A 22,435-nucleotide genomic window follows, 5' to 3' on the forward strand; every position below is an offset into this window, starting at 1 on the left:
GGAAGATTGGGAGTTAAGGTGAGTGATACCACTCTGTGGCTGGGTGAAGGAGAGCAGCAAGTGAGTAACTGGTGAGGGTGAGGATGCTAGTGAAGTCCGTTTCTGAGGGAGGGGATTTGTGGCAGTGATTGGAGGGCCCTATCACTTTGAGGCTGAGCATATGGCTCCTCACTGAAGTGGATTGTTGCCTCTAGAGATTTGTATTCAAATGATAATTGTTCTTAATTTTCTCTCCTCCATGCTAAGGGTAATATGTACTGTGATGATAGTTCATTAAACCTCTGAGAGGGACTTTCTTGTTTTGTCTTGTTCTTTGGGGAACCATGTAGAGATGGGGAAGGATTCCTTCTCATCCTCTTGTGTTGACTACTTGCAGGCGATTTGCCCATCTTCTGATCAAAAAGGATAACTGCAGCCCAGAGGTGAAGAAAGAGCTGCTGAAGAGGGTGAAGAATGCCATCTCTACCACTGCTGAAAGATTCTCTGGATATGTACAGAATGTAAGGGTCTTAACTGTTGGGGCTGATGGGTAGGCAGTGACTTTTAAAGCTGCAACTCTGGCAAAGATTGAAGTAAGGTAGAACTTGTGTGACAGTAAATTTGGATTGTCAGATAAAGGAAAGTAATTCATCAGGGAAAAATAATTTACTAAGAACAGGGTAAGAGGTTGGAAAATCATTTTGTGATGACAGTATGCATTCAGACCGAATGCATGATGTACTGTGCTTGGAAGGAGGTGGTGAGTTTGGACCTTGTTACTAAAACTCTTCTATACTGGAGGTCTTCATTGCTTCATGGCTGTTGTAAGATCATTAATAAAAGATAGATTGTGGTGATTACTCATCAACGTATTAACACTGGCAGGATGGTAATAAAAGACCAAATCTTCATTTATACCATACCTTTCACAACTCCAGAATATTCTAAAGCTCTTTACAACAGTGACTACTGGTACTGAATCATAATCTAGGAATCTGAGAGGCCAATTTATGCATGGCAAGCTCTCCCAAACAGCAATGAGATAACTTTGTTTACAGGTGATGTTAGTTGAAGAATAAATGTTAGCTAATGGGCCAGGGTGAAATTCCCTTCAAAACAGCGACCTGGGATCTTATACACCCTCCTGAGGGGGTAAACAATGCCTCAGTTTAACACTCGTCTGAAAGACTTTAGTGCTGTTGCCACTGCATTCAAGTAGCAGCCTAGACTTTGAAAATGGACCTTAATCCTTTCCCACAAGACGTCTGATAAGTTACCCCTTGATTGAGGTCTACAAAATCATGAGATATAGACAGGGTGGATAGCAAGAAATCTCTTCCCCAAAGTGGGGGTCTCAATTAGGGGTCACGAGTTCAAGGTGAGAGGGGAAAAGTTTATGGGAGAAATGCGTGGAAAGTTCTTTACACTGAGGGTGGTGGGTGTCTGGATGCGTTGCCAGGTACAGGTGGGCATGATAGCGTAATTTAAGATGTATCTAGACAGATACATGAATGGGCAGGGAACAGAGGGATACAGATCCTTAGAAAATAGGCGACAGGATTAGATAGAGGATCTAGATCGGCACAGGCTTGGAGGACCGAACGGTCTGTTCCTGTGCTGTAATTTTCATTTTTCTTTCTTTTGTTCACAAATGTACCAAAAAGCTAAAGTGAGATGAGAAGTTGAAACGGTGGAGTAAGAATGATGAAATAGAGTAGGTGGTTGTGAGGCACATGGGGGGAGGAAGAGCCTCAGATCAGAGATTCCTGAACTGCACGTTCACGATCTGCTGGTGTTTTCTCTTCCTTATAAGTTGAGTAAGTAAAACTCTGCCATTGAATGTGTTGGATCAGAGGGATCTTACAATCTTGCTTATTTGCCACAAGAGGGAGCTGTGTTCTATATGGAGATGGGTTATTGAGTCTTTAGTACTGAACTGAAATGGAAAGCAATCAAAACAATACATCTCTCTCTCAATGTCTCCTTTTCTCTCTTTTTCACCCCAAACAAGGATGCCCATGAGTTCCTGAGCCAGTGCCTGGACCAACTGAAGGAAGACATGGAGAAGTTAAACAAGACGTGGAAGAACGAGCTGGTGACAGGCGAGGATTCTCCGGCTGCGCGGGGTTGTCATGAGGCCGTTGCTGCTAGGGTCTTCACCTGCCCTATTGTCTCCAACGTGGAGTTCGAAGTTCTGCACACCATTGGTTGTAAAACGTACGTCAGCGGTGAGACTGGCAGGCAGGTCTGTAAACCGTGTGCGGTTGCTTCGTGCCAAGTGGCAAACCTGCCTTTTCTGCAGCATTTGACAATTCTTTCAATCAAGCGACAATGGTAAAGATTATCAGTCCACGTGGAGTCAGCTGATTTCCTCAGTGCCCCATAGACAGGGATAGGAAATATCAGCCAGGCCTGCCTCTCCCTGTGTTGTGCCATTCTGTACCTGCAGAACGACGGAAGTGTGTCTCACTCTGGTGATAGTCTTGCCATCTATTTGTACAGGAAGGAAGAGTGCCCACACTCCCTTCAATCTTGTTATAGCACACTCACCTCAGGGCAGCAGAAAGGGCAGTGACATTCAGTACAATGCTCAACAAGGTCTCCCTCTAATATCAATGCAGCCAAAATAGTATGAAACAAAAGGACCTTAAACATGTCCACTGGGTCACATGTTTCCTGAGGGAGCAGCAAGAGGGATCTTAGTGTGTTTCTCCACATCTGTACTGATTCCTGTCCAGCTCGACTGATGTGTGCAAGTTGGTTTGTTTCTGAGGACTGTATGTCTGTGCAGGGCTGTTCTGTACCTGCAATTATGGTGTAATTTACTCTGTGTTTGACCAGTGTGTTTGTATTGTAGCCTCTGAAAGGGGCCGGCAAAGCACAGTTTTGTTTCACTTGGGTAACGTAGAATTCTGGTTATCTTGTAGGTGTTGTGAAAGTGTTACGAAACGAGAACAATTCAATGACCTTTCCATCGATCTTCCTCGGCGTAAGAAGCTTCTACCACCGAGGTCTATCCAGGACTCCCTCGATCTCTTCTTCAGGGTATGTATTTCTTCCTTTTACTTTCTGCAGTTTTGTGTGTGGGAGCCATGACACACGTACAACAAAAAATGAAGGAAGGGGCTGGGGGAGGGCTGGTGGTGTTGGCAGTGCCTTGGTGGATTTCTTTCACATCTCAGAAGATCGTGGGTTCCAATCCTACTTCGGACACCTTAATGCATAAACTAGGATGACACTCCCAGTGGAGTACTGGGGGAGTGCTGCATTGTCAAAGGTCAAAATTCCATTGAGGAGTTAAACCAAGACCTGTCTGGTCTGTCAAGTAGTTGTAAAGATGTACACAGTCCGCTGATTTCTCAGCAACAAACCCAAACAAGCAGACAAAACCCGTCCAGAAACCCTTGTCACTCTCTCCTACATCAAAGACATCTCAAAAATGACTGTCGGACTACTGAGACCCCTTGGCATCACGGTAGCCCTCAAACCCACCAACATAGTAAAACAGCAGCTAATGAGCTTGAAAGATCCTATACAGATGACAAGCAAAACTAACATCATTTACAAAATACCGTGCAAGGACAGTAACAAACACTACATTGGACAAACAGGCAGAAAACTAGCCACCAGGATACATGAACATCACTAGCCACAATACAACATGACTCTCTCTCACTAGTATCCTTACATACAGATGAGGAAGGACACCACTTCGACTGGGACAACACATCCATCCTATGACCAGCCAAACAGACACGCACGTGACTTCCTAGAAGCGTGGCATTCCAATCAGAACTCCATCAACAAACACATCAAGTTAGACCCCATCTACAACCCCCTGAGAAAAATAACGAGGAATGACATCACCATATGAAATAATGTCACCACAGGAAATGACATCACCAACCCCAGGGACTCCCAAACATATAAATAGAAAGCAGGAAACACCAGCAGTGCTTCGTCTGGAAGCCCACTGAAGATGTTACTTAGTATGGTGATGAAACGTCTGAAAAATGAACGTTCCAGCTCAATGAGCAAACCTACATCCAGATCCTCAACCTGAGCTACAAATCTTCGCTAGTTGTAAAGATCTCTTGCTGCTGATTAGTGTGATGGAATCTTCTACATGAGCCAGTATTTTGTATTGAGTAAGCCAGCAATCTATAACCAGTAACATTTATGGAATAGCGTTCTAAGATGTTAGAATGTTGCTAGCTGGCAGCATTCAGTTCCATTCAGCAAAATGGAAGAGGTTTTGTTGTGAGATTTTCGAAAGATCACTGAAGAGTTCAAATGTTACAGACAGAGTTTGAGAAGGAGACAGAGCAGACGCTGTGTAGGGCGTGTTTTTAGCTGTGCTACTGGAATGCACCTGAAATGCACAGATTTGATGTAGGAGCCTCTGTGAAGTCAAGAGAAGTTGGGGTGGCTCAGAAAGAATTCAGGAGGAGGTTCTAAGCAGCTAAGTGTTGGTGCCTGAGGAGTCCTGGGAAGCTGAGAAAGTAAGAAGGTCACTGTCTTGTTAGGGGAAGCCATAAGAGGCTTGGTAGAAACCTACAAGCACAAAGCTTTCAGTGCAGCTGAGAGAATGGGGGTTGTAAAGCTCTCAAGTAGTTGTTGCTGAATGTACCCAACCACATTTAGAACTTGGTCACCCCCAGTCCCTCGAGGCAAGAATGGTTTAGTGGAGCTGGTTGTCACTGAAGAACTGGAATCAAAACAGAAAATACTGCAGAAACAGCAGAACTGGTAGCATCTGTATGGAGGGAGAAACACAGTTAATGACGTGACTCTTCAGAACCAAAAGGGGCTAGGAAATTGTGTTTTTATGCTGTTTACAGAGGTAGAAAAAGAGTAGTGAGTGGAACAGATGTAGAGGGTGCCCAGATTAAAATGGGTAAAGGAATGATAGAGATAAAATCATAAATGTAAACGATAAATCTGAAGAGGAAGCAAAGGAGCTACACTGCTAAGAGTGAAGGCAACAAGCTATGGTCGGATTAAGTAAGGAATCCAAAATGGTAGATGGAGGGCAAGCTCTGATGTTGTTGATCTTAGTGCTGGGTCCTAGAGGCTATACAGAACTTAAGTGGAAAATGAAATGTTGTCCCTCTAGCTTACATTGAACTTCATTGGTTCCATTTTATACTTCAGCATTTGACAGCTTCTAGCACTCAACATTGAATTCAACAACATCAGAACATGTCCTCTGTCCTTGATTTTGATTTCAAACCCCACTGTTCCTGGGCATGTTTTGTTTATATCTTAGTGGTTTTGCTGTTAGCAAACTGCACCCATTTTCTCATTTCCACACCTATCATTTACAACTGTTTTACATCTGTGATCCTCCTTTACCACCACACTCCTCTGCTCTGGGCAAACTCACCATTTGTGCCACTTGCACAAATAACATTAAAACCACCATTTTCTAGCCCTTTCTGTTACAAAGAAGGGTCTTCCCAGAGTCAAAATGTTAATTCTGCTTTCTTTCATAATTGCTGCCAGATCTGCTGAGGTTCTCCAGAAATTTGTTTTTATTTTGTATTTCCAGCATTTATTTGGGTGAAAAGCTGGTGTTACACTTACAACTGAGTAACTGGAGTGAAGTTTGAGTCCAGGGTCAGAGCAAGAACAGTGAGGATTGAGGCACTTCATGATAGAGAGAAATTGACAAAAGCAATGACTATAATCCTTTGTGAAGTTTGAAGAGAGTTGATGGTTTGCTGTGTCATTAACGTCTGGGGGAAGTGGCTGAGAAATCAGTGGGATTTTCTTTGATCATATTTGATTATTGATGTGTGCTGCTTGACTGTAGTCTGTGGCTCATTCATCACATGTTAATGTTGGGTGTTAGAAATAAGTTGTATGTGTATTGTTGATTATGTTACTGTTCTAACATTGTTGAGTAAAATCTGTTTCTTTAAGACCATGAAATCTTGTAACCTTATTCTCTCAGCCAGTTGAAGTGTGTGGTGCTGGATAATCACAGCTGGTCAGGCAGCATCCGAGGAGCAGGAGAATCAATGTTTCTTCATCTGGAATCCTGATGAAGAGCTTATGCTCAAATCGTCGACTCCTCTGCTCCCTAGATGCTGCCTGACCTGCTGTGCTTTTCCAGCACCAGGCTCTTTGACTCTGACCTCCAGCATCTGCAGTCCTCACTTCCTCGCAGCCAGTCCCGTAGATCTCTCACTCTTTCTGCTTTAAAATAAAGGCTTTTGGTCCTCAGTCAGCTCAGTCTGGTCCGGGATGATGATAATAAAGAGAGCCAGCCAATATTTATACCTAAACCAACATCACCAAAAACAATTATATAGTTATTATCATTTCACTGTGTGGGAGCTTGTTGTGCTCAAAATGAGCTGCTATGTTCGACATTCCCATAGTTACACCGCTTCAAGAAATAATCAGCTGATGTGAGGAGTCTATCCATTTATACCTGTCTCTCGGTTTGTGTGTATAATGTTTATTTATGAGCTGGTCAATTTGATGTTGCTAATGGCTTTGTCTCCTTTGCTTCAGGCCGAAGAAATTGAATATTCCTGTGAAAAGTGTAATGGCAAAAGTGCAATTGTGACCCACAAGTTCAGCAGGCTGCCCAGGTCAGTATCTGAGTGTGGGGCAGAGCTCTGATCTCTGTTTGGGCACCATGTCTCCAGAAATAAGGACAGAAATGAAAGATGAATGCTCCCATCTCTGCAGGTAAACCAGATAAATCTGGGAGCAATCTCTACTCTGTTCGGAGTGAGGTAGATCTACCAGGCAAAGACCTGAAGTGCAGCAGTAAGCAGTAGCTGAAGTGAGGAATGATCCATTGGAGGATGAGGCTGGGAACTTCATTGTGGAATCTCTAAATCAGTATATTATTTTATAATCAATGTTTTCAGTGTACCAATAGTAATGTGATGCAGAAGTTATAGAGAAGGAGGAACCTAGAACAATCCATCATTAGGGGAACGCACTATTGGATTGAAGAGCCAGGTTCCAGTGGATTGGAAAATGCTAATGCTCAAGAGGGGAGGAAACTATTGGCCAATTAGTTTAATATCTGTCATAGGAATTTGTAGGAATCAATAAAGAAGTAATTACAAGACACTTGGAAAGCCAACACCTAAAAATAGATTAGGTGAATGAGTCAAAATTGTAAATTCACTGGCAGGGTTTGGGTATTGCAGGCTAGACCAGCAGTTATTGCTCATCCCTAGTTGCCCAGCAGACAGTTAAGAGTCAAAATGTATCACCTCACACTTGTCTGCATTAAACGCCGCCTGCCACTTCTCCCAACTTTCCAACTGGCTTGTATAATGCTGTATCCTTTCACAGCCTCCCTTACTACCCACAATTCCCATTAATTTTCATATTGTCGGCAAATGTATAGTCAGGCCTCTACATTATCAACCAATTCATTTATCTGGATTACAAACAAACTCTCTATTTAGAAGAATAGAGAGCTTTGTATCCACTCTGATGCTGTAGCGGCTCCTGGGAGTGTTTGGGGACAGTATAGAGGGAGCATTAGTTTTAATTTAAAGAGTAGAGCTTTATTCTGTATCTAATAGTGTGCTGGAACTGCCCTGAGCGTGAGTTTGATGTCAGGTTGTTAAACTCCTGTATTACTGAAAGTGCTTTGCTGTAATGGCTGCCTGACTTCTTCCTACAGGGTACTCATACTCCACTTGAAACGATACAGTTTTAACGTGCAGCTGTCCGTGAATAACAAGCTTGGTCAGCAGGTGATCATTCCAAAGTACCTGACCCTGGCGGCTCACTGCACAGAGACCACAAGGCAGCCCTTTTCTCTCGGTTGGAACACTCAATCTGCAATGTAAGTGAGGGAAACATGAGGACTGTTACAGTGAAGAAAGAAGTGCATTGCTGTAGGGATATGGTTTCAGTAGCCAGCCTGATAGTGCAGGTATGTCTTGTACATCCTGCAGTGTTGTTTGGGAATAGTTTGGAGGACCCCAGTGCACCCAATAGTTTGCTAATAATCTGTATCCTCAAAAGAAAGTTAAATTTCTTGCTTCATCTGGGCTCAGTGGGTTTGATGCAGAACGGTTTTGATTTAAGTCTTTCTTTGGTGAGGTGGGCACACAATCGTACAGAAAAGCAGTTCTGTGTAGTCTTCAAGTTCTTGTGTTCTTGGCTGAGTCATTATCTCTTTGCTTGCCTGTGTTGTGATGAACCTGAGAGACCCTGTGGACTCTATGTAAGGAGACCAGAGGTCCGTCTCTATTGTGCTGCCCAGCATCTATTTCTCACCCAGAGTTAGAAAGGTTAAGTAGTCACAGGCATAACTAACGAATCTTGGTTACTCTGGCTGAGGGATAAAATGCTGAAGAGGGCAATAGAGAGAATATCCCTGCTCTTCTTTCATAGCATGGGTGTTTGCTGTGTCCAGATTGGCTGCTTTGTCCCCCATATCACAACAGTGATTACACTTCAAAGTGCATTAGGCCATCTGAGCAAGTGAAAGGCTTTGTAGAAATGCAAGCTCTTCTTCCTTAAAAGCAGCTATGAATTATGTGATATGTTGCAATGTGTCACCACTGTTCATCTCAGCACAAAGTAATGTATCCTTCCTGACCATTTTGCTCTTCATTCTGCTTCTGTTTGACAACCTGTGCGGAGGTGGTGTAGTTTAGTTTGTTGCCTGATTTCAGGTGGTGGGTTCAGGTTTGGGATTAGCAAGTCTTTAACAAAGTCTCTACAGACAGTGGCCAGGATTGGTTTCAACTGTATTTTTCCACCAGTTAAATAGCTGCAGTGCATGTTGCCTTTAATCATGTAACATTTCCCAAGGTATGTCATGATACTGTTATCAGAAAAAGTAGGGAGTCCTCTATAATTCAGCTTCAAGGTTTTAGTAACACTTACAGATTATTGGGAAGGAAGTAGCAGTTTGCTTCCTGGGCTGATGTGCAGTCTCTGACATGGCAGCATACCTCGTTGAATGTTTTTAAGACAAAGATAGACTTTTGGACAATAAAGGAATTCAGGGTTATGGTGAGCAGGCGGGTAAGTGGAACTGAGTCCATGTGAAGATCAGTCATGATCATCTTAAACGGCAGAGCAGGCTTGACACACCAGATGGCCTACTCCTGCTCCTAGATCCGATGTAACCTCGTCTCTCTGTTTTGAATGTTGCAGATCACGACCACTCAAAACTTCGCAGTCCGTGAACTCAACGACTTCCGCGTCCACGCTGGGGAGGTGAGTAATCACCGTCTGGTCTCAAGTGTTTTGTATCCTACAGTTTGTGGAGTGCAGGAAATTGAGAAACCCAGTAGGAACAAGTAGAGCAAATGAGATGTGGAGTGTAGAACCTGGAGGAAATAGGTGAAAAGGATGGGGATAAGATGCAGGGGACACCCTGATTCAGATGGATGCTGAGTGAAACAGTTGAGTTCTGACACAGGTAGTCAGCACAGGTTTTGAGAGGATGCAGGTGTAGGCAAAAAACCAAAATTATTTGGATATTGTGAGGGCAATGAGTTTCAGCAGAGATTGAAACTTACCCCTGATGTTTATAAGTAGTGCTTGATGCTTCCTTAGGTCAGAGAGGAAACTCCAACTTGGATTTGTGTTCTCACCCCCTCCTGCAGCAAGCTTGATTTTGACCCAGCCTCCATACTGGTAAGCTGCTTACAGGCACTGGAACATTTTCTGGCTGGAGATTATTAATTGGGACAGCCATGACCCAGTCAGAGTTTAGCCTTATAGGATGGTAGGAAAAGGAATCCACTTTGAGCAGTGAGTGTTTGAGTTGTTGATGAACAGGCACAAGATGGGTTCCTGCCTCCTTATGTTGCAACTGACTGCTTTTGGCTGCCTCATTTCCAAGTGTTCACCCACAGGAAGTACTGCTTCAGGTCTGCAGTCGTAATCCTGGACTCTGACAGTGAGGAGGAGCAGGTGAAGCGGGCAATGGTGGTCAGCAGGCAGCTGAATGAGCAGGTCCAGCGTGAGGTACAGCAAGAGGAGGAGGAAATGCAGCTGGTAAGTCTGGCTGAAAGCTGAGGATATCACATAACCTACTCTCTCCCTGGGCAAAAACGAAATCCCATTCATAACTGCTCTTTTCAAAACCTCAAGTCATCTCAAAGTGCTGTATGAACAAAGCAGTACTTTTGAATTGTGGTCACTGTTGTAATCTATGAAACATTAGTTACCTCAAAATGAATTGTTTGGAAGGCATGTTACTCGAACCAGGAGAACAGCCCTGCACTTACAATGGGTTGTAACTGCTGTTAAAGCCTCGGCTCAATGTCTCCTCCTAAAGATGGCACTGTCAACAGAAGAGTTTCCCCCAGCTCCCTCACCACAGCGATGGGAGTTTTCACTGCAGTCATGAAGTGGACCTTAAGACTCGTGACTTCGGTGTGAGTACCAACAGCTGAGCAGTGCCACCAACTCCTCTACCAGTGCATTAGTTCAGTATTCCCATCAAGCCGCACCAAGGGTCCGCTCCTGAAATGCCAGTCTGTACTTCCTGTCTGCTGATGGTGTTTGTTACCAGCATTTTCTGCTTTGGAAAATTACTGAACAAGCAAGGAAGGAGTTTTTCCTAACTATTTTTGTACTTCTAATTGGAAAATGTAATACTGGTTTTAATTTATATGATAATCCCTACAAGGCCCATGTGGAATCACTAATTCATCTCACTATAGAGCTCACAGAGCCCTTGTTCATTCCCAAGATATGGGCATCCCCTGGCCTGGCCAGCATTTATTGTCCAGAGAGTAGTTAAGAATTAACAACATCACTGTCTGGAGTCACATGTAAGCCACACCAGGTAAGGATGGCCGTTTCTTTCTCTAAAGGACATTACCTCCTGGAAGGACAGGTTCAGTATAAGGCCGCAAGTTTGGAAGGTGCTGACTAAGGAACCTCGGTGATTTTCTGGAGCGCGTCTTGATACACTCTGTAACCATTATACATTAAATGCTGAACGTGACGGGTGGGATGCTAATCCGACAGACTGTTTTGTCCTGGAAGCTGCTCGAGTGTTGTGGGAGTTGCTGTCTTCCAGAGAAACGGAGAGTATTGTTTAAAACTCCTGACTTGTTCCTTGTAGATAATGATCAGGATTTGGGCAGTCAAGAAGTGAGTTAGTTGTCACAGAATTCCCAGCCTCTGACCTTTTTTTGTTAAGCCACTGGTTCAGTTCAGTTCAGTTCCTGGTCAGTGCTGACCTACCTATAAGGTGGTGATAGTGAGGTGCTGTCAGTAAATATCATGCTGCCAGTTTCAAAATCCTGCTATTTGCTCCCCAATAACAAGTGTACCTACACAGTATGGACAGTGGTGGTCTAAGGTGGCAGCATACCACCTCAGTCTCCAGGACTGTTAGGGACAGGTGATCGTTCCTGGTCAGGTTAGTAGTGTCTACGTCCTGTGAAACAATAAAAGAATTTTTGTCAGTGTGTCCTGATCATCTGTACTGATACTCCAGTGAAGCATTGTGGAATAATCTTTATCTTAACGATTAGGGGCATGGAACACCCTGCCTGCCACAGTAGGAGACTCGCCATCTTTAAGGGCATTTAACTGGTCATTCCATAAACATATGGATGAAAATGGAATAGTGTAGGTTAGATGGACTTCAGGTTGGTTTCACAGGTACCATATCAAGGGCTGAAGGGCCTGTACTGCGTTGTAATGTTCTATGTTCTATTTGAGCTACTGTAGAAATACAAGTTCTGTGATTGAGGTAATTACTGGACCAGGATGCCGTTATATCCTCCACCACATTGATTCATCGTTCCCTCTTTTTCCTCTATCTCATTCTGCACCCCCCACTTCCCTCTGTGCTCTCACTCTCCTGTATCCCCCCCCCCCACTTCTCCCCCACTTCTCCCCCTCTCCTCCCAGGCACTGAAAGCGAGCAAGCGGGAGTCGAGTCGCCCTGCCTCAGCCTCTGCACTGGACTCCTCGTTTGACAGCATGAGTGAAGACGAGCTGCTGGCAGCCGTGCTGGAGATCAGTAAGCGGGAAACCCGCTTCTCGTTTGGCAAGGCGGAGGAGCAAGAGAAACCGAGCAGCAGCCCTGACACTGGTTTTGGCGATGACGAGGCTCAGGAATTACTGGAACAACATGAATCGCCAGAACCAGATGGGCCCAGGGCCCCTGTGGAGATGGGTAAGTAGGAAGGTGGAGCAGGGCACAAGGTCATAGAGGAGGCTGAGGCGTGACCTTGGAGGTTTACAAAATTATGAGGGGCATGGATAGGATAAATAGGCAAAGTCTTTTCCCTGGGGTGGGGGAGTCCAGAACTAGAGGGCATTGGTTTAGGGTGAGAGGGGAAAGACATAAGAGAGACTTAAAGGGCAATGTTTTCATGCAGAGGGTGGTACGTGTGTGGAATGAGCTGCTAGAGGAAGTGGTGGAGGCTGGTACAATTGCAACATTTAAAAGGCATTTGGATGGGTATATGAATAGGAAGGTTTTGGAGGGATATGGGCCGGGTGCTGGCAGGTGGGGGTGGTACAGTGGTTAGCACTGCTGCCTCACAGCGCCAGAGACCTGGGTTCAATTCCCGCCTCAGGCATCTGACTGTGTGGAGTTTGCACATTCTCCCCATGTCTGCGTGGGTTTCCTCCGGGTGCTCCGGTTTCCTCCCACAGTCCAAAAATGTGCAGGTTAAGTGAATTGGCCATGCTAAATTGCCCGTAGTGTTAGGTGAAGGGGTAAATGTAGGGGAGTGGGTCTGGGTGGGTAGCTCTTCGGCGGGTCAGTGTGGACTTGTTGGGCTGAAGGGCCTGTTTCCACACTGTAAGTAATCTAATCTAGATTGTGTGGGATATCTGGTCGGCATGGACAGGTTGGACCGAAGGGTTTGTTTCCATGCTCGCTGGGAAGATGCTGCTTTGCCACATGGGCGGGTGAGATGTTGAATAAATTTTTGAGCTTCACTCCTATCTTACAGTCAGGGGGATTTGCAGGACAGACCATTGTATCCACGCCAGTCAGAAACGGCCACCTATTTTAATCTCATTTTCCAGCGCTTGGCCCTTCGCCTTGAATGCCATGGTATTCACAATATAAACTTTTTTAACAGACATTTATTAGTCTCCACTTTGAAATGAAAAACTGACTCTGCATCAGTTGCCATTTGGGGTAATGTTTCTAACATTATATTTACTAATGACTCTGTTGAAAGACTTGGATTTGAGATTTCATGCCCGAGCTGTTCGCTCCCTAACCAGCATAGTTTTATTTTTAATTTACTTGAGTCCTTTAACATCATAAACTTACTTATTTAAATAGAGCCTGCCGAAGTCATGAAAGACTTTGATGAGAACAAGGAGAATAAAACTCCAGAAGACTCCCAGTGTGAGATGGACTGGATGCAGCAGTATGACCTGGACAGGGAGCGAGAGGAACAAGAGTTACAGCAGGCACTGGCCCAAAGTCTCCAGGAACAGGTTAGCACTTGGAAGATCTGGCTATATGGTTAATATGTGCTTTTGATCAGAAGGAAGTTTGGATTTTTGTTTGCCAGAAAGCCGACCTTATGAGGCTTCCATTACTTGACAGGCTTGGGTTATCAACATCCCGAGAGACCATTACCGGCACCTGGCAGTATCATTGGCTCAAATTCTGGAATAGACCCTAAGCTTGTGACATTTAAACCTAGTATGCCCTGGTGCTCTCTATTTGCCTGACTTGTGTCATTTGATAACAGTGCATGTGGAAACCATGGTGAATGCTATTTGTACTTAACCCAATTTGCTAAACAAATTTTCTGTGATTTGTCAGGAAGCGCGAGAAATGAAAGAAGATGATGACTTAAAGAGGGCAACAGAGCTGAGTATCCAGGGTAAGGTACCACTGACCTGCAGTAGTTTTTGCTAGTTTTTCTGTCAGGTTTGCAACAGTAAACAATGGTTGGAAACACTGCAAGAAATGTTACCTTTAGATAAATTCATGGGATCCTTTCTCATGACATGTAGACTCTCGGTTTAAAGTCTCACCGAAAAGACAAGAGTTTAAAAAATGCAGCACTCCCTTTGCCCTTGACAGAGTTACTCATGAGATCTGTGCTATGCTTGGGCATCAGTTGTCATCACTTGTGGCTTGGGTGAGAGTGTCACAAACAGAATCAAGGTGTACTATATCAGGGCTCTTGTGCAGTGGTAGTGCCCCTACCTGCATTCAAGTCCTACCTGCTCCAGAGGTGTGTAATAACATCCTCGACCAGGTTAGAATCATAGAATCCCTACAGTGCTGAAAGAAGCTATTTGGCCCATCACCTCTGTGCAGACCATCCAAAGAGCATCCCACCCAGATATAGACTCCTCCTCTCTCTCTCTCACTTTGTCTCCACCCTATTCCCCTTAACCCTGCAGTACCCTTGGCCAATCCACCCAGTCTGTGCATTCCTGGACATTGCGGGGCAATTGAGCATGGCCTGTCCACCTAATCTACACATCTTTGGACCAATTAGAAATTAGATTAGGTTAATTAGAAATTATCATGAGAAAGTGGGAACAGAGCACTGGGTTGGACGATCAGCCATGATCATATTGAAAGGCAGAGCAGGCTTGATGGGCCAAATGGCCTACTCCTGTATGGTATGCTTCTATGATTCTATATGTATATGTTATGAACTATATTAGCAGAATTAAAGATTTGCTTCTCCCGAGCATGAACTATGTCTTAAAGACCATTTTACATTGAGGTGAAGTACACATGGGCAAGCCTCTTATTGCATAAGTCTGGGGTATGATACTGGTGGCCTGTTATTTGTCAATAATTTAAAAGGTATTTCAAAGTAGGTATTGAATTAGCTAAAGGGGAGAGAGTAGTGATCAGTTATTTATCTCACAAGTGGGCAAAACTCTCCCTCCGGGCTCAGTGTTAGAACCAAAAGTAGAAACTGCTGGAGAAACTAAGCAGGTCTTTTTTTTAAATTTCATTTGTGGATCTTGGGTGTTGCTAGCTGGCCAGCATTGATAGCCCATCCCTATTTGCCCTTGAGAAGGTGGGGGTGAGCTACTGCTTTAAATTGCTGCAGTCTACTTGCTGTGCGTTGACCCACAATGCCCTTAGGGAGGGAATTCCAGGATTTTGACCCAATGACTGTGAAGGAACGGAGGTATATTTCCAAGTCAGGATGGTGAGTGGCTTGGAGGGGAACTTGCAGGGGGTGGTGTTCCCATGTATCTGCTGCCCTTGTCCTTCCAGATGGAAGTGGTTGTGGGTTTGGAAGGTGCTGTCTAAGGATCTTTGAATTTCTAGGGGAGGCAATGGCCTAGTGGCATTACCTCTCTACTATTAATCCAGAAACCTATTATAATATTCTGGGGACCTGGGTTCAATCCCCCACATCAGGTTGTGGAATTTGAATTCAATAAAAACTATCTGGAATTAAGAGTCAACTGAAGACCATGAAACTATTGTCAGTTGTTGGAAAACCCCTATCTGGTTCACTAATGAGCTTTAGGGAAGGATATCTGCCAGTCCTTACCTGGTCGAGCCTACATGTGACTCCAGACCCACAGCTGGTTTACTCTCAACTGTCCTCTGAAATGTCCGAGCAAGCCACTCCATTGTATCAGTCACTAGGTCTGGCAGTGTCTGTCGAGTGAGAAACAGAGTTAGTATTGTTCTAAAAAAGAATCATATTAGATTTGAAACATTAACTTTGTTACTCTCTACAGATACCACAGACCTGCTGAGGTTCTCCAGCATATCCTGTGTTTGTGTCCAGCATCTGCAGTATTTTGCTTTCATTAGAAGCTCTTTACCCGTCCTTTCCAAACCAGTTCTGCAAAAGCAACAAATAAATGTGCAACATAATCTCTGTACTGTGCCTCTCCATTCGAAGGAGGTGAATTCAATAATGGATGACCCACAGAAAACAAAGTATGGACAGATAGTTCTTCCTGAAACAGCACTTTGTGAGGCTTGCTGTATTCTCATTTTTTAATTAGTGGTAAAGTGATCTTTGTTTTAATTCTCTTGCAATGAAATCATCATAAATCCTTGCAGAGTTCAATAACTGCATTGGTGATCTTATGGGCTCGGATGAAGATTCTGGCAATGAAGAAATCCTGGACATGGATTACAGTGAGGTTGAGGCTGAGGAATTAAAAAGAAATGCAGAGGTGAGGTGTGAGAGAGTGAGAGCACATGTGAACAGTGTGCATGGCTGTGGCTAGCAGCCATGCAAATCTGTCCATTAGGAAATTCGTGATATTGGAGGTGCAGTGCCAAGTTGGAGGGTAGGTCAAGATCCTCCCCTTGCTCTTCACTTGACCCCTCCATTCACCCTGACCCTGTGGGATTGGGAAGTATGCTGTCCTGTCAAGCTCCCTAACCTCCAGTTTAGACTTGGATTGCATAGTCAGTCAGGGCAGAGCTGCTGCAGATTGTGGCTAATACTCTCAGGTGTTCTGTCTGAGAATAGAATGTTCACAGCAGAGAAGAGGTCATTGTCCATGACTGCTTTCTGCAGGATCATTGAGGCTACTCCCACACTCCTGCCCTACAATCTTCCCTCTTCTTAGAGTCATAGAGATGTACAGCATAGAAACTGATCCTTCGGTCCTCATGCCGACCAGATATCCTAAGTTAATCTAGTCCCATTTGCCAGCATTTGGCCCAAGTCCCTCTAAGCCCTTATTATTCATGCGGGTGGTAAATGGGGTCTAACTCGGTGTTTGTTGATCGAGTTCCAGTTGGAATGCCATGATTCTAGGAGTTCCCGTGCATGTCTCTGTTTGCCTTGTCCTAGGATGGCACCACTTCCTCTGGCAGCTCAGTCCATATGTGCACCGCTCTGCATGAAAATGTTGCCCCTTGGGTCCCTTTTAAATCTTTCCCATCTCACAGATAATGATCCCAATCTCGTTTGAAAGCTGTAATTAAATCTACCTCCAACACATGATCAGGCAGCATATTCCCAATCTAACCGTTGCTGCATCCAAATGTTTTCCTCATGTTGGCTTTGGTTCTTTGTATTGACTTATTATGGTCAATACTGTTATCTGTTGAGACCTTTTACTAACTGGGTTTCTGTTCCTGCAGACAGGTGAACTTGCACATTCTTACCGGCTAATCAGTGTGGTCAGTCACATCGGCAGCTCCTCCTCTTCTGGTAGGTACCAGATGGTGGTTCATTCTTTTTCAGAAAAAGATATGGGCATCACTGGCTAGGTCAAGAGTTAGTGCCTGTCCCTAATCACCCCAGTGCTTTAATCACCACAATCCATCTGGTATGTTATATGCGCACAGTGCTAAAAGGGAGGGAGTTCCAGGATTTTGACCTAGTGACATTGAAGTAACAGCGGTATATTTCCAAGAGAGGCTGGTGAGTGTCTTGGATGGAAGCATGTGGATGGTGGAGTTCTTGTGGACCTGCTGCCCTTATCCTTATCTGAAAAATATGATTTGCAACCAGATTAAATTGTAGTGAGTTGTGAGAAGATTTGTAGCTCAGGTTGAGGTTCTGGATGTAGGTTTGCTCGCTGAGCTGGAAGTTTCATTTTCAGATGTTTCGTCACCTGACTAGGTAACACCTTCAGTGGGCCTCAGGCGAAGCACTGTATATGATCCCTGCTTTCTATTTATATGTTTGGGTTTCTTTGAGTTAGTGTTGTCATTTCCTGTTCTCTCTTTCTGGGTGGTAGATGGGGTAGATTAAATTATATGCCTGGCCAGTATAACCTGGGATTCGGGGATGATGTGGATTTGTATCTGTGATGAAGTATTTTGTGTTAGTTGTAAAAGCAGAGAAGGCTACAAATCTCTGTCGAAGAGTCTTTGGATAAAGTTAAGACAACACTAATATTCCAGAGACCCAAGCTAAATGTAAGTGTGCTCGCTGAGTTGGAAGGTTTGTTTTTAGACATTTCGTCATCATACTAGGTAACCTCATCAGTGAGCCTCCAGTGAAGCGCTGGTGTTAGTGACCCGGTTTCTGTTTGTGTATAGGTTTCCTTGGGTTGGTTTTGTTATTTTCTATGGTGGTGTCATTTCCTGTTCTTTTTCTGCGGGTGGTAAATGGGGTCTAACTCTGTTTGTTGATAGAGTTCCAGTTGGAATGCCATGATTCTAGGAAAACAACACATACGGACCAAATACTGCATGTCTCTGTTTGCCTTGCCCTAGGATGGATGTGTTGTCCCAGTCAAAGTGGTGTCCCTCCTTATCTGTATGTAAGGATACTAGTGAGAGAGGGTCATGTCGTTTTGTGGCTAGTTGATGTTCATGTATCCTGGTGGCTAGTTTTCTGCCTGTTGTCCAATGTAGCGTTTGTTACAGTCCTTGCACGGTATTTTGTAAATGACATTAGTTTTGCTTGTTATCTGTATAGGGTCTTTCAAGGTCATTAGCTGCTGTTTTAGTGTGTTGGTGGGTTTGTGGGCTACCATGATGCCAAGGGGTCTGAGTAGTCTGGCAGTCATTTCCCAGATGTCTTTGATATAGGGGAGAGTGGCTAGGGTTTCTGTACGTATTTTGTCTGCTTGTTTGGGTTTGTTGCTGAGAAATTGGTGGACTGTATACCTTGGGTACTCATTTTTTTTGAATACACTGTATAGGTGATTTTCCTCTGCTCTTCGTAGTTCCTCTGCGCTGCAGTGTGTGGTAGCTTGTTGAAATAATGTTCTGATGCAGCTTCATTTGTGGGCGTTGGGATGATTGCTTCTGCAGTTCAGTATTTGGTCCGTATGTGTTGTTTTCCTGTAGATGCTGGTTTGAAGTTCCCCATTGACTGTTCGCTCTACTGTGACATCTAGGAATGGCAGTTTGTTATTGCTTTCCTCCTCTTTTTAGTGAATTTTATGCCAGTATTATTGATGGTCTCAAACGTTTCCTCTAATTTGTTTCTCAATCTTCTCAAAACCCGCTAACCCAAGCTAAAGTTCTGAGAATGTGGGTTGAAAATTAATCTCCGTAATAGTGACAGTTGGACCATCCTGGTCTGGCCTATGTGTGACTGCAGGCCCACAGCAATCTAGGTGACTCTTGACTGCCCTCTATAATTGCTTCACGTGGGATGGGTACCTTTCGACTGCTGTGGATACCAGTAAGTGAGTATATTGAGACTAAAGTGCTAGATTCTTGGGCACTCAATCAAGGGATGTGGAGAATAGGCATTAGGTTAAAGAATAGGATATGATGTTATTGAATGGGTGGAATAGATGTAAGGGGCTGAATAATTAGCACCTCATTTATTGTATAGCTGGTTGACCACTCATGACTTTTTATTTTGTGAAGGGCACTACATTAGTGATGTATATGATATAAAGAAGCAGACCTGGCTGACGTACAATGATCTGGAGGTATCCAAGACAATGGAAGGCACAGTGCAGTCAGACCGAGACAAGAGCGGCTACATCTTTTTCTACATGCACAAGTAAGTACTTGATGAGTCAAACCTCCTTCGCACATCCTCATGAGATCAACTGTACACCTGCAAATCTGGCTGATGGGCAGTTTTTCCCTTTGTGCTTTTTTGCTTACAGAGTAATGTTTGTCTTTACTCCTTGGCAACGTGGCCACTTTGTTCAGTGGTTAACTTAGTTTGAAAGTCAATGCTGACTTCAATCCACAGAATTAACTGATCTGAGGAGGGACCATAATTGTCTCTTCTGGGTTAGGTGAAAGAAATCAAACATGTATTCCACTGACAATTACTGAGGGATGCATTGTGTACTAATTTGCCTGGACCTCCATCCTGTTGTTGTAGTTGGCTTCCTTCTCCAATCCCACCAGCCGATTCCATGCCTGTTCCTGTAGTAACTCACTCCTTCCACTTCACCCCAAGTCAGTGCCTTTCATTACATTAAACACTCACTACCCTGAACCTGTCGTTGCTGTAACTCCCTATCCAAATCCTGCTCTTGTTATTGCAGTAACTTCCTGCCCCAATCCCATACCTAGCCCATGTAGCAGATCGTATACTTGTAGTGATTGAATGATAAATATTTGCATATTTCCTGCCAACTTGAGCCCAAGAGAGAGCCGTGTTAGGTAGCGGCTCCTGTTTTGCAATACCTGAGGTGTCTTGTGTGTTTGTGGTGCAAGTTGGGGGCAGTGTCTGCAAGACACTCCTTTTTCTCCTTGCATACAATGCTGGCTTGGGGACAGTTCTGTTACTAATCTTCTCTGTTTGACTTTGCCACAGAGAGATACTGGAAGAGTTGGCGGAGGAAGAGGAGAAGTGCTCACAACCAACTGGTTTGGACTCCAGCAGGCCTGTGTTGCAACCTCTGTGACGATGTGTGAACTTTAATACAGGAGCTAGTTCTGCTAGCACTATACTACCAGGGACTAAATGTCATTTACAGCTAGTCCTGGGATAAATACCTCCTAAAGTAGTGGAAGATCTTCACCGGGCTGCAGTGATCTAGGACCTTCACTTGTTTGGTTATTGAAGTCAGGAAATGGTGCTGAAGGTCAACCTTCCAAGTTGATTGTGCGATGAACTCATTCCTCTTACAGCCAGAAGCCTGAGAGGATTACAGAAGTCCTAGACAATTACTGGTGTCAATCTGTCACTATTTCCAAAGATTTTCAAGGAATTCAAGTTGGAATTGTATCACGAGACTGTTTCGATTTAAGGGTTTATGATTTTTTTAAAAACAGGAGAAAAAAATATAATATATGGTTCTAAAGTTGCTGTTCCTACCCCGAAGAGGTTTGTGTGTGCCAACTGAAAAGGGAGAGTGGATCCTGACCCAAGTCTCCCTGTGACACACTCACTCACCTGAGACTTAGAGGGTTTAGGTTTGGTTTTTGTCTAGTCTAGTTATAAGATGTAAGTTTTTTTGGTCAGCATTAACACTGTATTTACATGTGCTTGGGGGTGTGAGATTTTTCTTTCAGATGGGAGGGCAGGCAAAGTTTGAGATTCTCTCACGTAAACAGTTTCTGTGGCTTCACTCTGTCAGAATCCCCATCCCCACCCCCGCACAGTAAGCACTATTCCTACTATTACAATCCAACCCCCTCTCCTCTGCCTTCCTTATAAAGTTTTCGGAAAGCCTGTAGCCCTGAGTGAGGTTCCCTTGAGACAGCGGAGAACTCCTACTTTCAAAGCTGTCTTAAGCTGTAGCAGTGTCAGTTACACTGGAACTGAATTATTTGTCCAAACACACACCAGCTCAAAGTCCTTGTCTGATCTGAGACTATTCCTGTGTGAAGAATAAGCTTTTCTAAAAATAAGTTTGTGTTGTCGGGCTGTTGGAAAGTTGTTTTGGTTGCTGATAACTTGCTGCCTCACTTTGTCAGGCTGAGGGATAAGCCTGTGGTTCAGCCTCACTATTTCACACTGCACTTTATTTTCCCCACCCCACTGTGCTTCTTGAGGCTAATACACTGGAAACAACTCCCTCCTACACCGTGCCTCTCTTTCCAAAGCTCCCCTCTATCCATCTAAAACCAGAAACTGGGCCCCTGAATCTGCTCAGAGTGTGGGGGGATAGTCAAAAAAAAAACTTGCCATCAGTTAAGGGCTTTTCTCACTGCAGGTCTAAGCTCCCTGAGATTCTGTCCTTTCCTCCTACCTGGGCGCTGGGCGCAGTGTTTGTACAATTAAAGCATCGAATAAATTATTAATTTTTTGAAAATAATGCCGTATCTACAGCACCTTTTGAGATGTTGCAATGTTGACGTTTTTATGGTGGAATTAGCTACCATCACCGCAGCACTCAGCGAGAACCTCTGCCTTTGATTTTTAAATCACCTTGTGCTTTGAGTTCACCACTGCTAAGAAGCTACTGGCTTTCTTTTTGTATTAAGGAGTGTGGGAGAGGTGGTGTTGTGAGTGCAATTACTGCTGGACCTGACCTAATGGGCAGCGAAGAACACCTAGAGATGCTGGATAGCCCCGACACAGACCCTGCCATTGTCACTGGAGTTCCTGAAAGAGGAACTGACAGGACATTATCACTGACAGATATCATCATTACAGCAAATCTGTCTGCATGCTTGCTGCCCATTCTCTTGCATTGGTCAGGTATTGCAGCTACAGTTCGGTCTCCACAATCTGGCTTGTACTCCAGTGTCCCAGGGCAGTCTTAACTACAGTTATTACGTACCCAAGTCACCCTGCTTCAGGGCGCTCTGTTTGAACGGTAACCAGAAAGTGACAACCTCTCAAATTGCTCTCCGTTTAACAGAACACCAGCTTAACACCAACACAATTGGGAACTGTTTCCCAATTTCTTAATAATTAATCTAGAAAATGAAGAAGAGGTGAAGACCCACCAACTCCGACTCCCTGGGGTGTACCTTACACCAAGAGATTTTGTTAATTGGGGATTAGCAAAATCTGCCTGTTGTTTGGAAGTGCTGGTAGGTGTCTTAAGTTCTCTGTCTCAACATCTTCACTCAGTCTATTCCACAAGCACCAGGAATGGTGACTACCAGCTAATTTTGGTTGGGGGGGGTGGTGTCAGTGTCACATTGTCTCAGCAGGAAGGGATTCTGACAGTCAAGGAA

At 44.2% G+C, this 22,435-nt stretch overlaps 1 protein-coding gene across 3 annotated transcripts in view; it reads left to right on the top strand.

The window, feature by feature from the left end:
• The window catches only part of usp37 (ubiquitin specific peptidase 37), a 56,339-nt gene extending 34,775 nt beyond the window's left edge, over positions 1–21,564 (top strand). For all 3 annotated transcript variants that reach the window (XM_072580016.1, XM_072580017.1, XM_072580018.1), the window contains exons 11-24: positions 377–500; positions 1,991–2,196; positions 2,907–3,024; positions 6,502–6,581; positions 7,640–7,804; positions 9,130–9,192; positions 9,837–9,978; positions 11,854–12,121; positions 13,250–13,407; positions 13,742–13,802; positions 15,977–16,092; positions 17,015–17,084; positions 19,208–19,346; positions 20,118–21,564. In XM_072580016.1, the coding sequence (XP_072436117.1) occupies positions 377–500; positions 1,991–2,196; positions 2,907–3,024; positions 6,502–6,581; positions 7,640–7,804; positions 9,130–9,192; positions 9,837–9,978; positions 11,854–12,121; positions 13,250–13,407; positions 13,742–13,802; positions 15,977–16,092; positions 17,015–17,084; positions 19,208–19,346; positions 20,118–20,208 (1,801 nt within the window). In that variant the 3' untranslated portion in view covers positions 20,209–21,564. The remainder of the gene's footprint in view (positions 1–376; positions 501–1,990; positions 2,197–2,906; positions 3,025–6,501; positions 6,582–7,639; positions 7,805–9,129; positions 9,193–9,836; positions 9,979–11,853; positions 12,122–13,249; positions 13,408–13,741; positions 13,803–15,976; positions 16,093–17,014; positions 17,085–19,207; positions 19,347–20,117) is intronic.
• The last annotated feature ends 871 nt before the right edge of the window (positions 21,565–22,435 follow it).

This window comes from Chiloscyllium punctatum, chromosome 10 (assembly GCF_047496795.1).
Source record: "Chiloscyllium punctatum isolate Juve2018m chromosome 10, sChiPun1.3, whole genome shotgun sequence".
Taxonomy (NCBI): Eukaryota; Metazoa; Chordata; class Chondrichthyes; order Orectolobiformes; family Hemiscylliidae; genus Chiloscyllium; species Chiloscyllium punctatum.